The 13,486-nt window shown below is 37.8% G+C and overlaps 1 protein-coding gene across 1 annotated transcript in view; it reads right to left on the bottom strand.

The window, feature by feature from the left end:
• Window positions 1-6,622: 6,622 nt before the first annotated feature.
• The window catches only part of HPGD (15-hydroxyprostaglandin dehydrogenase), a 29,796-nt gene continuing 22,932 nt past the window's right edge, over window positions 6,623-13,486 (bottom strand). Inside the window, exons 5-7 of the mRNA XM_057547759.1 lie at window positions 12,575-12,651; window positions 9,802-9,965; window positions 6,623-8,812 (exon numbers count right to left, since the gene is read on the bottom strand). Coding sequence (XP_057403742.1) covers window positions 8,674-8,812; window positions 9,802-9,965; window positions 12,575-12,651 — 380 coding nt within the window. The 3' untranslated portion in view covers window positions 6,623-8,673. The remainder of the gene's footprint in view (window positions 8,813-9,801; window positions 9,966-12,574; window positions 12,652-13,486) is intronic.

A 13,486-nucleotide genomic window follows, 5' to 3' on the forward strand; every position in this document is an offset into this window, starting at 1 on the left:
TTAATATGATAATTTCATTGATTCAATTTGAATATTAGACCAAATTTAATTACTATTTTTTTTTTTTTTTTTTAAAGATTTATTTATTGATTGATTGATTGCTATGTTGGGTCTTCGTTTCTGTGCTAGGGCTTCCTGTAGTTGCGGCAAGCGGGGGCTACTCTTCATCGCGGTGCGCGGGCCTCTCACTATTGTGGCCTCTCTTGTTGCGGAGCACAGGCTCCAGACGCGCAGGCTCAGTAGTTGTGGCTCACGGGCCTAGTTGCTCCGCGGCATGTGGGATCCTCCCAGACCAGGGCGCGAACCCGTGTCCCCTGCATTAGCAGGCAGATTCTCAACCACTGCGCCACCAGGGAAGCCCCTTTAATTACTATTTTAACCAACTTGTTGATTTCTGTTATTTTTTGATGTGGAAGAGTTTTTTGCTGACTTATTTAGAATTTTTGTATTTATGTTTATTGTGGCACAAGTGTTATTGATCTACACTTTTTAAAATAATGTCTTTGGCAGGTTTTGGTGAAAATTAATAAAGGAAAACCTCACTAAGATGGAGTCAGGAAGCCAGAAGGGGGAGCTCTCAGGCAGTACCACCTGATGTCAATTACAGGAAGCATTGTCAATTACAGACCCCAACAGAAGAATCATCAACAGGAAAGAATCATCCATCACAGGTCCCAACAGGAAAAGATGTACATGGTGTCTCCTACAAGAAATTGACTACCCCAGCAACTCAGCCAGTGAGAAACCCTGAACTCTCACTTTTCTCTTATGGACTTTTTTCAAAATAACCCCTTCCATCTTGCTCCTTTTCTCTCTATAAAATAACATTCCTCTTTGTTGTGTATTGGACTTGCCTATGGCTTTTTCCATAGCTTGCTTTTCCTGAATTGCTATTCCTCTGCTATTCCCGAATAAACCCATTTTTGCCGGTAAAATAACTGTTTTATTTTTAAGGTCAGTATTTGAAATCAAGGTTATAAATTGGGAATTGGCTTCTTCTGTATTCTGGGAGAGTCAGCGTAACATTGGAATTGCTTCCTCCTTAAATATTTGAGAGAATTAACCAGTGAAGCCATCTGGGTAAAGACTTTCTTTATGGGAAGTATCCAATTATAGATCAAATAAATAGGCTAGTTTGCAATCTCTTTAGTAGTTATCTGACTAATCCAATTTTCTTTCTCTACTTGTGTCCATTTTTAGTAAGTTGTATATTTCTAGGTATTTTCCCATTTAATGTAAATATGCAAATTTACTATTGCAATTTGTTAATAATGTCCTTGTACTATCTTTTCATTTTCACAGAACCTGTTTTTATTCCTGAAGTTGTTATTCATGATTTCTCCTTTTACTACCAGTAGTGTGAGGTGTTTTACCCCAGTTTCACCTAATTTAAGCTCCATCGACAGGGTGCTACTGAGTGAAAGAGTAACAGCTCTAGCTAATAGTCATTTGATAAGTTTGAGTTTATTACAGTTCTGGCAGGAGAGAAATGGCACTCTCAAACTGGGTGATCTGCAGAGAGCTGAGTAAAACAATTATTTTTAAAGTTATCTGTGGTGTTCAACGAAATAGCAAGGGGGAGTGTAGGACCCTGGGGTAGTAACTGCAGGAGATTATTACCACCAAGGACCTGGAGAAGAGAATGGTTACCAGGCTGTATTGTGAGTAGCTATAGGGGAAGGACTCCCAGACAGATGCTGATACCAACAACTCAGGAATGAAGCCAAGGAAAAATACCCTGACCTCACTTTCCTCTGGTCCTCCAACCTCTTTTGAGAGCCTCCTGTTGACTGAACCAAATCAGGTGCTGACAGGCAAAGGAGTAGTTAGTCTTTATATATCAGCAACCTGGGAGGGCAAACACAAGATATTCAACACATTTTGGATAGCCATTTTGTTACACTTCCCAGCAGTGTCATTGGCTTAGTAGGTGGGTACTTAGTGAGGCCACAAAACTGGAGGACCTTGTTAAGCAAAGATGAAACATTTGACAAGTATATTGTCTCCCCTGCCTACTCAGGCTGATTTCTAGATGAAGAGGTTGGAAGACAGAATGCTAGTGGTATCTTTTGGTGTTTTCTGGTTACATTTAGCAAGGAATAGAACTAGGAGTTAAGCTCAGGCTGATATAGGTTAGTTTGCAGTAAAAATGGAAAGAAAAGGAGAAGAGAGAATCCAGAAATTTGGAGCCTTTTGGATTGAAAACTCAAATGGTTTTAGACTCCAAATATGAAAAGGTAAGATTCAGAAATGTTTTCTGCATTAAAGATCCATTAAAGCAGAGTTCTGCCACAAACTACTAGTGTAGAGTTCCCTCTAAGCTGGCTTACCTCAGTGTAACTACCCTTATGTTGAAAGAAGAGAAGGAATGGGGGGAGGAGATTCAAAGAAATACATCAGCCTGGAGGATTATGATTAGTAATTATGACTATTCAAGATATCTGGGTGTTTTTCAGGCAAATGAAATCAACTGGAAGCAAATAGATCAGAAGCCTACTCGTTTTTTTTGAATTGCTCAGCTAAGGAAATCACAGGCCAGACTGAAAAAGCCTTTAACTGTTTAAGACTTAAAGTAAACCTTGGGTTTTGAAACTTGCATTGACAGGATAGCGTGTGTGAAAACTACATCACTTCCCAGAAGATCTGGTACCAAAAAAAACCCCAAAAACCCCAAAAAACAAACAAACCACAGAGGATAATACAGCAAAAAAGCCAGAGTCCTCCTCCCCCTCCCCCTTCCGGCATGATGGTGAAATCATTAATCCCAAATTGAAGACTGTAGGAAAGTCAAGAAAGTCCCCACTTCAGGGCAGAGACCTCACAATGCCTACTTGTAGGCTTGTACCAGGGCTATTGACCAGTGATCCCACTCTTCCCTTTTCTAAATGAGAGATTTGATTGTAGATTCTCTCTCTGCTCATGACTATAGAGTGTGTGCTCAGGCCGGATAAATCGTCCCTTGACCATGAGAAGCCACAGTGTCCTAAAGGAGAGGGCAGTGCCGCTATCGGAGATCTGGATTTGAGTTGGGTATAGTAACTGCATGGGATTTTAGGATGTTTCCCTGGAGTGGGAGTGAATGTACTCAGTGTGAGGAACACGGGATTTATAGAGACAGTAGATGTGGCAAAGACAAAAGATGTGTTTGTCCCTTGAAAATTCATGCGCCCTTTCTATTGTGTAGAGTTGTTTCTGGGAGGCATGTATGTGTCTGCATTTCTCAGTATCTAGATAGGACTTTTAGACTAGTTCTCACCAGTGGGCTATGAGTAAAATAATGAATGTTATTTTCGGGCTGAAATGTTTAAGAAGCAGGTATACGTTCTCCATGTTTTCTTCTCCAGTCCACTGGCTGGAATTGAATGACTGCAGAGCTCTAGACGGTGGAGCTGCAAGGCGAAGCAGCCTAAACCACCTCGTGGAAATATGCTCACTGAATACCAGCATTGGACTCTGTATGAGCAAAGAAAAACAACTCTGTTGTGTGAAGTCATGAATTTCAAGGTTTATCTGAATCCTCTGCTACTCATACTCAGTGATTACAAAGTACACAAAGTTCTGTAAATTACTTTGTGGGTCCAGGAGCAAATTTATATCTATATCTATATGTTTCTCTCTATATATCACACATATATAAATTTAAGGGCAAAGAAATAAAAATTTACTTAAGCTTATACATTTAGATTTTAGATAATGGTGTCTGATTAGCATTCAGTTGCTTTAGGGCAACCTAAATCTAGGAATTTACCAGTTTATCCTCTTACAATTTAAACTCAGGAGGTTGAACCCAAAAATGTGATAGGATTTAATGACAGTCAACGTGTTTTAATATCATTGTATCCTTCACAGCATCTATACAGTGATGGAGAGACAGTATTTCCTGAGTATAAGACAAAGAAGACAGATGATCTTAAGGATGAATGATAGGAATTAATAACAAATTCATGCATCTGTATGCCTAAATGCATAGGCTGTTACACGCATGCACAATGACTGTAAGGTCACTAGCTGTTGTGGAATCAGACCCCAGAACATTGCACCATTATGTTATTATGGAGTTAGAGTGATATCTGCACTCATGACTTTTAAAAGCAAGTTGGTGCTAAAGCTCAAATCTATGACTGTAGCAGGGAAAATGTCCAATGTATGTCATGCCTGTCATTTGCCTATTTATTCTCAAATCCATTCCTTTCCACTACACTGCTTGGCTCTGTATCACAAGGGGCTGACCCTGCAAACTACATTTTCCTGACCCCCTTCTCAGCTGGGAGACACTGACAGGATACTGAAGGGCAGGCAGATGGGAGATTTCCTCTTACTTTCATTTAAGGTGGCATCCCTGGCAGGGCAGGTGGCATCCCTAACGCCCACAGGACAGCCCCTGCTCTGTAGTCCCAACTTTGCATGGCAGCCTCCCTGGTGGTTCCTGGTGCAGCTGCTACCCTGCATCCCACCAGTTCTAGAGGTGGCGGTGCCTTCCTGCTGGTGCTGGATTACTTCATCATCCCATGCTTGGCTCCTCAGTTCTTCCAGTACCATTGTAACTGGTTCCTCATATTAGAGTCCTTCAGACTTGAATGCTGTTTTCCAGATAGGACCCTAATCAATATATGTGTGCACTAATGGCTACGTAGAACACAATATATAACACAACTTGCATATATAAACTTCCCAACAAAATAACTTTTCAGTGATTATTTGTTGAATGAGTGAATGTATGTATTGGAAGGGTTACTTGAAAACTGGGGGGAGGGGGAGATATTTTAACGTTTCAAAGTTAAACCTAGAAATCCCTATTAATATTTTGTGTAACTGTTACCAAGTCCAAGCTTCTACTGCTCACTGCAGGACAGGCCAATAAATCGAGAGACGACTTGTTGGGGCAAGGAATACGACTTTATTTGGAAAGTCAGCAGACGGCGATGATGCTGGACTAGTGTCCCAAAGAACCATCTTACCCGCGTTAGATTTCAGGCTTCTTTTACTAAAAGGGGAGGGGGTGTGGCTGGTTGTTGCAGACTTCTTGGTGCCGGAATCCTTTGTTCTTGCAGCTGTCCTGTTAGGTCTGGTTACAATGTTTCAATAAACCTCCAACAAGACAAATGTTATTCTCTGTTGTGCAACTTTTTATCTCTAAATGAATGGAAAAGTGTTACACCTTCAAAGGTCAGAGCCTTGAGAATGGGCTATCCTGTGTATTCTTTTCTAAAAGGTGCAGAGCCAGCATGACTAAGCACAGGCAATAGAACACAAATGTTAGAACTAAACAGAAAGACTTAATAAGGAGTCAGGTTTGCTCTTCTCTGTTACATAACTATATGCTGAGGAGGAAATTTTAGTAAGAGGTGTTAGAAATGGTGCTAATAAATTTGAATGGAGCCCTAGAATTAAAATGATAATACAGTCAGAAATTCAAAAAAGGAAATCTAGAGGGAAAGATTACAGCCATTATTAAAGCAAGTAGCTTTTCAAACCTTTTCCACTTTGATTCACAATAAGAAATATATTTTATATTGAGAATAAGTGCAATCATATATGCATGAGATGCCTGCTATATTTTCTTTTCATTTTCTTCTAGCATATCCTACCCAGTGTGACACAGTTTGAAAACATGGGTCTCGGCATATTACAGGAACCGTGATCATCTTTGAAAATGTATCCAAAGGATTAAGGTATAACTCATCCTTTGCTCACTCTTTCTTTGTCTTCCTCCAGAGTGGCCACCTATTGTTTTGGTTACCTCGTGTGTGTTCACCCCCTTTCCTCTTGGAAACTATCCCTCTCCTTTTCTTAGTCCATAGGGTTCAGGTCAACTTCCTGCCCACCTCTCCTGTCCCCCCGACTCTCCAACTTGACCAGCTCTGGGGGAAGCATGTCATCTGGTTTCGGTCAAGCAGAGAAGCCATCTCTCTGACCACAAGGAATGTCTCAATAGGTGGCACATAAGCTAAGATAGGCCAATGAACTCTCACCAAAAGCAGTTTCTTGTTTGGCCAGACTGGAAGCTGGCGAGAATCAGGGATGGATCCTGGGAGCCATCAGATGGAGAGAGCTGCCTAATAGAGACGCTACCAAGAGGAAAGGGATGGAGGGACGATGACGTTTGTGATCCTGGATCCGGTCATTTTTCCTGAGCACCGGTAAACTGAGTTCTGAAATTCTAATGTAAGTAAACAGCTATTTACAAATGATACTTAATTTGTGAAATGACTTAAACAGACCGCTTCAGTATCCCAAATTTATAAACAGGGCAAAATTAGACTGAAATCATCACATAATCACTTGTATTTTAAATGGTACTGCAAATACTTTAAATTATGTTTATAATTTTATAAAATTGGGTTGAGTATTTCAATGGCATTATCCAGTCTCTTAATCTTTTTTCAGTGCCAACATATTTTTAGTTTTGCTTCACTGGGAGCCCTACTTCATTTATTAAGAAAAATAGGTTTGAAAAAAATTATCTACATTAGGGTTTTCACTGAAAAATTCAATTAAGGAAATTAAAGACTCCCCCTCCACCCCGCAAATTTAATTTTTTTTTTTTTCTCAACCAGTAAATAGAGGTACCCTATTGTTGTGGTCCGTGCGCGGGTTGGAAGAAGAGTTTCCAGACACAAAGTATTTTAGAAGAGGGTGAGTTTATTGAGAACAAAGAGAGAGTTAGTGAGGGGCGGTGCAAACACAGGGTCTGACTTCCTGATAGACTAGGAAGAGTCGACCCCCTTTGTAGGCTAGTAGCCAACTTTTATAGCCTCAAGACAAAGAAAATTCCTGCTGGCAGGATGGCATTAGGTGATTGGTCAGGATGCTACGTGGTTGCTACGTGGTGAATATTTTACCTAATATGTACTCGAGGGCTGTCCCGTTTAGGTCAGGAAAGCCCATGGCAACAGTTGCTATGGGGGCTCAGTTAATTCCGGAGATTTTTGTCCTGTGCCCTTGATATAGGGCTCCACACCTACAACATTATAGATTTATTTAAAGCTATTTATATAAGATACATTTTAAGGTAAAAATAACTTTTAAAAATATAATGCATATTTTTTTTTCAGTTCTACTCAGTATGTGGTTTTAAATGTCTGCATAGTTTATTGATTTAAAAACAATAATTCAAAGCACAAAGTATATTGAAGGCCGCCAGTGCAAAGACTTATCTGCAAATGAAAAGTTTAAGCTATAGCTTTGAACATTACCGTGGAAAAAAGAGTTGAGATAAATGATATTCCTCATACCTATATCATCGACTGGTTACTTACTGCCACAAGGTATGAAAAAGTTTGTGCCTAATTATACAACTTCTCTTAGATGTTCACTGATGTCCACTACTTGGTGTTTTTCAAAGACGTTATGTGGACATCTAGACAACAGTTACTCATATTCAACGCACTCCTTAAAAGTGAAGGCAACAGTTCTCTGTGGCAGAATTAAAACAGAGCAAGATCTGACAACCTGCCAATATCTCTAGGAAATCCTTATTAATCTCGCATGGATGGATTTTGCTCCCAACTGGGAGCTCTGGAGTTAGCAGGCAGAATGTGTTACTTCTACAATATTTCTATGAAGAAATGATTGATTTGGAAATCTTGTGCTTTCACTATTATTAGCATTAATTATTGCTTGCAAATAGTGTTACCCAAAGCAGGTGCATTTAATGATCCTATCTTAAAATACCTGACAGGGAAAACGGCAAAACATCACACCTATTTTTACCTCTTGTTATTACTGCTTTGAAAACACAAAAGCATCTTCAGTTGAGGTGTTGACAAAATTGGTTTCTTCCTCTCAGTAGCTATAGATAGAACACTAAGTAACTTCTGAAGATTAGAAAAAAAAAAAGTTTTATTGAAAAGTAGGCATTTTTGAAATTGGTACAAATAAACAAAGAAGTAATCTGAAAAAAATTACATTTGTATTTTTTTCTTAATAAGCATGTTTTAGGAGCACTAACTATCCTTTTTGCTATAACTATTAAAAGTTTCATTCCTGAGATTTCTGTAGTCAAAATTCTTAAAGTAAGCAAAGAGGAAAGAAATGTTTTCCCCAGATGGGAGGCTGAACTGTGGATTAACATCTCAGCCAGTTAATTTCAGTCACTTTTCCATACATTAGATTTTTCATTTAGGATATATTCACACTGTAATTTATTCCTTACCTACGGGCCCCCAAAGGTGCCACATCCTCAAAGAGCTGAAATATTCAGCTGAAAGATGGTATATAAGTAAAAGTTATTGTTACTAAATATTTGCCATTGTAGGTAGCTTCCTTCTTTTAAAGTGCGAACATGGAAACAAAATGAGTTTTTCACATCTGGTTTGATATAAATAACAATTCAAGTATCTCCTTTAAAATGACGTTCTGAAAAACATTAACATTTATGAATCACAAATTTAAATATATTCTCTGCAAGGCAGAATATTCCTGGAATATCCTTTGTTTTAATCATTACTTAGACTATAAAGATCAAAACCTAGCTTTGGTCCATGTCATATTTTTGATAGTTCCTCATTTTTTAAATCTATATACTTAGCTAATCATTTAGAAAAAATGAACATCACATGCATGAAAGGAAAGCTCCAAATGATAACATTTCATTTAAAAAGCTGTCTTCAAATGAAGATGTGGTCTAAGTCATTTGTGCTTATTTTCAGTTAAAGCTGACATATAAGATGTTCACTGAGCTTTCGTGTGAAATGGGGTTGTATCATAATCTTGAAAATGAATTCCCTTAGAAGTTGTGATCTTCATTATAGCCCCATTCAAAGTGTCGTCTTCAATGAGTGTTATTAATCCATTGGCAATCATTGATGGGCTAAAAATAAAGGAAACATCAGGGTTTTAAAATTAAAGAATGAGGCATAATTATCACATCGTCTTATTTTTGAAGTATCTATCACCTTTAACATGTAATAGGGAAATGTATATCGTGCAGCTATTGCTACCTTTGTTTTTTATTCGATTAGGTAACTAAATTATAAATTTAGTGGTAGATTTCCACACCCACCCTTCTGTTATTTTATAGCAAGGATTCATAAATTTATATTTATTATTTACATTGAGTAAGTGATTATTTTTCCATCTTTAACCTATCAGTAGAATTTAGACTTATCAGATAGAAACATTTATTAGAGTAGAAATTTGAAGAATTGTAGCTAACATTTATTGAACGTCTATTATTTATCTGCTACTGTTTTAAGTACCTTACATATATCAACTTATTTGTGGACTTTCCAAAGTCCCCTAAGTTTGTTTTAGTATTATCCCCATTTTACATGCAAGAAAATCAAGGTAAGTAAAGGTTGATGGATAAGTTCATGGTGGGTGTGGTGGAGTCAGGATTAGATCCAGATGACTCCGTCCTGTGAGACGCCAAGTGCTCTAACTCAGACAGGGTTCCCCAAACATGTGTGTTGATCAGTTGTTTCTTAGGAAAGTGGTTGAAGTCGGGGGGCATATTTAATTTCACAAAGGGTATGTATGAATATTGCTTGGAATTTAGGAAGATAAGGTATCATTGCTTCCAAAGACAACTAAACATCACCTTTTAAAAAAGTATCTGATTATGGTTGAAGGTATTAATGATGCATTCTTTATACCTAAAAGCAAAATTCATGATGTGTCAACATATTCTATTCAGAAACCCAGAAGAAGTATTTTTTTTCAGAGATTTTGTCAAACCAAAACTTTGAAGCTTGCATGAGTTTCTCAAATTTAAAAGCTAATTTTTTTCCTTTTGATTGCTTATGTCTAGATAGCACTTTGCTCCATTGTATAAAGGAAGATAGGTATAGTTTTACTTACTCCAAAATTCCATAGTATTTCATCATATCCTTGATATGATCTGTGTATTCTATGTATTGTCCCATGTTCTCTTCTTTCTCGATGGATTTGAGGATGGGTGTGTTAACAAAGCCTGGGCAAATGGCATTCAGCCTCACACCACTGTCCATGAGATTAGCAGCCATCTGCCAATGGGAAGTAGAAGGTTGCAGATTTCAGGAGTTTTGTAAATGTATAACATAGGATAAACTGATAATTAAAGCTAGTTAAAAGACGGATGTGAAAAGTACTAGACAGCTATCCTTCTAGCTATATAACAATGACAATGGTAAGGCTGATTGGTGGCAGAAAGTAAAAGAATACATAACTAAAGTGCTGAACTAATTCTTGCAAGCCTCACCTAATTACTTTTTTTAAAAAATCAACATTACTGGGCAACTCCTGAAAATACTTGATTATCTAAAGCGCTCTTATCTACGGAACACTGCAGGCAGCTGAAGGTAATAAGCTGAGGCTTAGAAATGATATCCCAAGTTTTCTTTGAAATTGGGGTTGTATTAAAGAGAATACTTACTTAAAAAATACTGTTAGTGGAAAATTTTAGGACTTTGATTGATTCTAAAGACACTCTTAGTAATTTGCACTATCTGGAAGACAATTTTAATTATTCTTAGACTAACCTTCTTTGGCTTTTATTTGAACTATTTATAAAACAAAATGTAAGTGAATTATTTGTGGATTCCATTTGCTTTCTTGCTAAAATTTATTCATAACCTCCCTAATCAATATTTGTGGTGCTTTCAAGGTTTTCTGTGGGCAAGCACAGAGTAATAAGAAATTTGAGTTGCCCGATGTGGACTAAGGTCAAATAAAATGATACTCTGCTTTCTTGTTTCAGCTCTTACACCATGAACAAGTGTCCTTTTCACGGTACTTGCCCATGTTTTTCTCATCTTTGTGCTTGTGTTGGTGATTTTGCTATCTGAAATGTCTTCAAGGCATAGTGCTGAAGTGCTATCTAGTATTTCTAAGTGCAAGAAGGCTGCAATGTGCCTATGGATAAAATACACATGTTAGAGGAGCTTCCTTCAGGCATGAGCTATAAATGCTGTTGGCCATGCTAATACAATACATATTAAACACAATGCATATTAAATAAGGTGTCTTTAAACAGAAATATACATAAAACTAGGCTATGTGTTGATTAGTTATTCAAAATGTTGTAGCCAGAGGTTCACAGGAACTTAACCCTGAATTTCCCCTATGAGCAACAGTTTAGTACCCTCTAATTCAGTGTTTGCAAGTGAATTTATAGAATGTAACTAACAAATAATGAGCATCAACTGTACAGGTGTCCAGTCTTATAACTGTAAATGCAACAGGTCTGGTCTTTGATTTACTTTGCTTTGTAGTAGTGTTATGTGTACATTAAAAGTTGAATTGAAGATTAAGTCTTTGCAAATTAAATTAAAATTTCCAAGCAATTTCAATTAAGAGTGTGAGAGCTGCCAATCTTCCTTTTTGACTGAACATTTACCGTTCACCATCTGCTTTCTCTATCCTTAGCGTTTCTTGTTATCAATGATTTCCTGTTCGTCTGGCCCCTCTCTCCATTTCACCTAGACTAACCCCTGTAGAGGTCTCCCAACTGCTCTTTCCTTTTCTGCACTTGTCCTCTCTCATACATTCTTTCTGAATCTCTCTTTTTTTGTCTTATTTTGTTTTTTTTTTGGCCATGCCATGCAGCTTGCAGGATCTTAGTTCCCCGACCAGGGATTGAACCCAGGCCCCTGACAGTGAGAGTCCTAACCACCAGACTGCCAGGGAATTCCCATACATTCTCTAAAGAGCAGCTAGAATGGTCTTCTTCAAATGGAAATATAATCTTGTCACTCCTGTGCAGAAAAGACCCATTGACGGCTGCATTTAGAATAAAATCCAAGCTCATGACCTTACTCATAGGCCGCCTTTCATCTGGGTTCTGCTTACATCTCCAGTCAATCACCATGGTACTTTCCCCTTGCTCATCAGGCTCCATTCAAGCTGCCTTTTTTTGTTTTTCAGTTATTATAAAAAGGCACTTCATGCTATCAATGCATGTGGTCAATTAGTTCTAAAATAGTCTTCTAAGCTCTGTACACTTTCACCCTACGTCTCCATGGAGACAACATCCTTGACAACCCTATCAGGTAAACGCTGGCCGCACCCCTCCTTCCATTCTCCACACTCTCACTCATTTTTACCATATCTTCAGGGGCAAGTAACACCTGGGGCATACTGCATGTTCCGTTTAAGGAAGTCTTAAGTCAATGATTTTTAAATTTGGAGTCAATTTCAAAAAAAAAAATAAGGAATATCTTCCCATTTTTTACCCTTAAGGATATTTTTCAGTAACCTGTGTTTAGAATCTACTTCATTTTAAAATTATCTATTCTAGGGACTTCCCTGGCGGTCCAGTGGTTAAGATCTGTGCTTGCAGTGCAGGGGGCACGGGTTGGATCTCTGGTCGGGAACTAGGATCCTACATGCCGTGTGGTGAGGCCAATAAATAAATAAATAAATAAGTAAATATAATGGCTAATTTCGTGTTAAAATAAAATTATCTATTCTATATTTGGTCCTTTACATGATCTGAAAACTATTTTTAATAATAAATACTGAAGTAGAACTTATTTTTCTATCATTAATCCAGATGTATTGAATTCTGACTCTGTTGCCCTCTACTTCATAGAACTCATGCATCACATATGCACAGAAAAGAGAAAAAGAGACACTGCGGTCATTGTATCCTTACCGCTGCCGAGCGTGTAAATCCAATTATGCCATGTTTGGAAGCACAATAAACAGGCTGTTGTGCAACAGGCATCAGCCCTGAGACAAACAAATAAAAAACAAAAACACTTTTATTAAAAAAATAAGCAGACAAACCCCAATACTTGCTATGAAAATGAATAATTTGTGCCTGTTCCATTTTAAGATTAATCTAGAAAATACACTAAGGTAATCACTGGACAACTTTGTAAAACTCACTAGTCCAGGCATAGTTTATTCCTCCTATAACCTCTACTATACTGTCCAAAATTTATGGTCAGTAAGCTACCGCCTAGGGATGTAGCCAAGAGTGGTACATAAGTTTTTCTGCTTCCCTGATGAAGTCAAGAGAAGTCACTGTTATCTAAAACACCGAAAGAATCATCTTGAAATCCAGTAAGTTACTACCTAATTTTCAGTTTTTATGTCTGGATTTTTAAAAAGTGTATATTCTTTATTTTTTAAGGCTTCCAAATGGCTGAAGGAGTTTAAACTGCTTAAGCGGGATCTGGAGAGCATTATTTGTCTTCATTATAAGTTGGTAAGCATTTCCCTGTCACGAATTGCACTGAACAATGCCGCTAAGTGTTTAAGAAAATTAAAAGTTAACTTCTTTTGATTCTGATCTGTAGCAGATGCCTAGATCTTCTCATCCCATGACTTAGGAAAAGAAAACCAGAAATAAAAATGTTTGATCCTATTTTATTTCCTTTCATAATTATGTACTCAGCAACAGAATTCAAGCAGCTTTAGAATTGGCTTAATTTTCCATTTACACACAATAGTAACTGCTCAAAAATACGATTAAATCCATGGTGTGGCGAAAAAGTGGTACTGCAGCAGGTATGGCATCTTTTCTCCCCTATCTCCCAGCCCGACGTTACCCCCTCCCCGC

Source organism: Balaenoptera acutorostrata, chromosome 6 (genome assembly GCF_949987535.1).
Source record: "Balaenoptera acutorostrata chromosome 6, mBalAcu1.1, whole genome shotgun sequence".
NCBI classification, from domain to species: Eukaryota; Metazoa; Chordata; class Mammalia; order Artiodactyla; family Balaenopteridae; genus Balaenoptera; species Balaenoptera acutorostrata.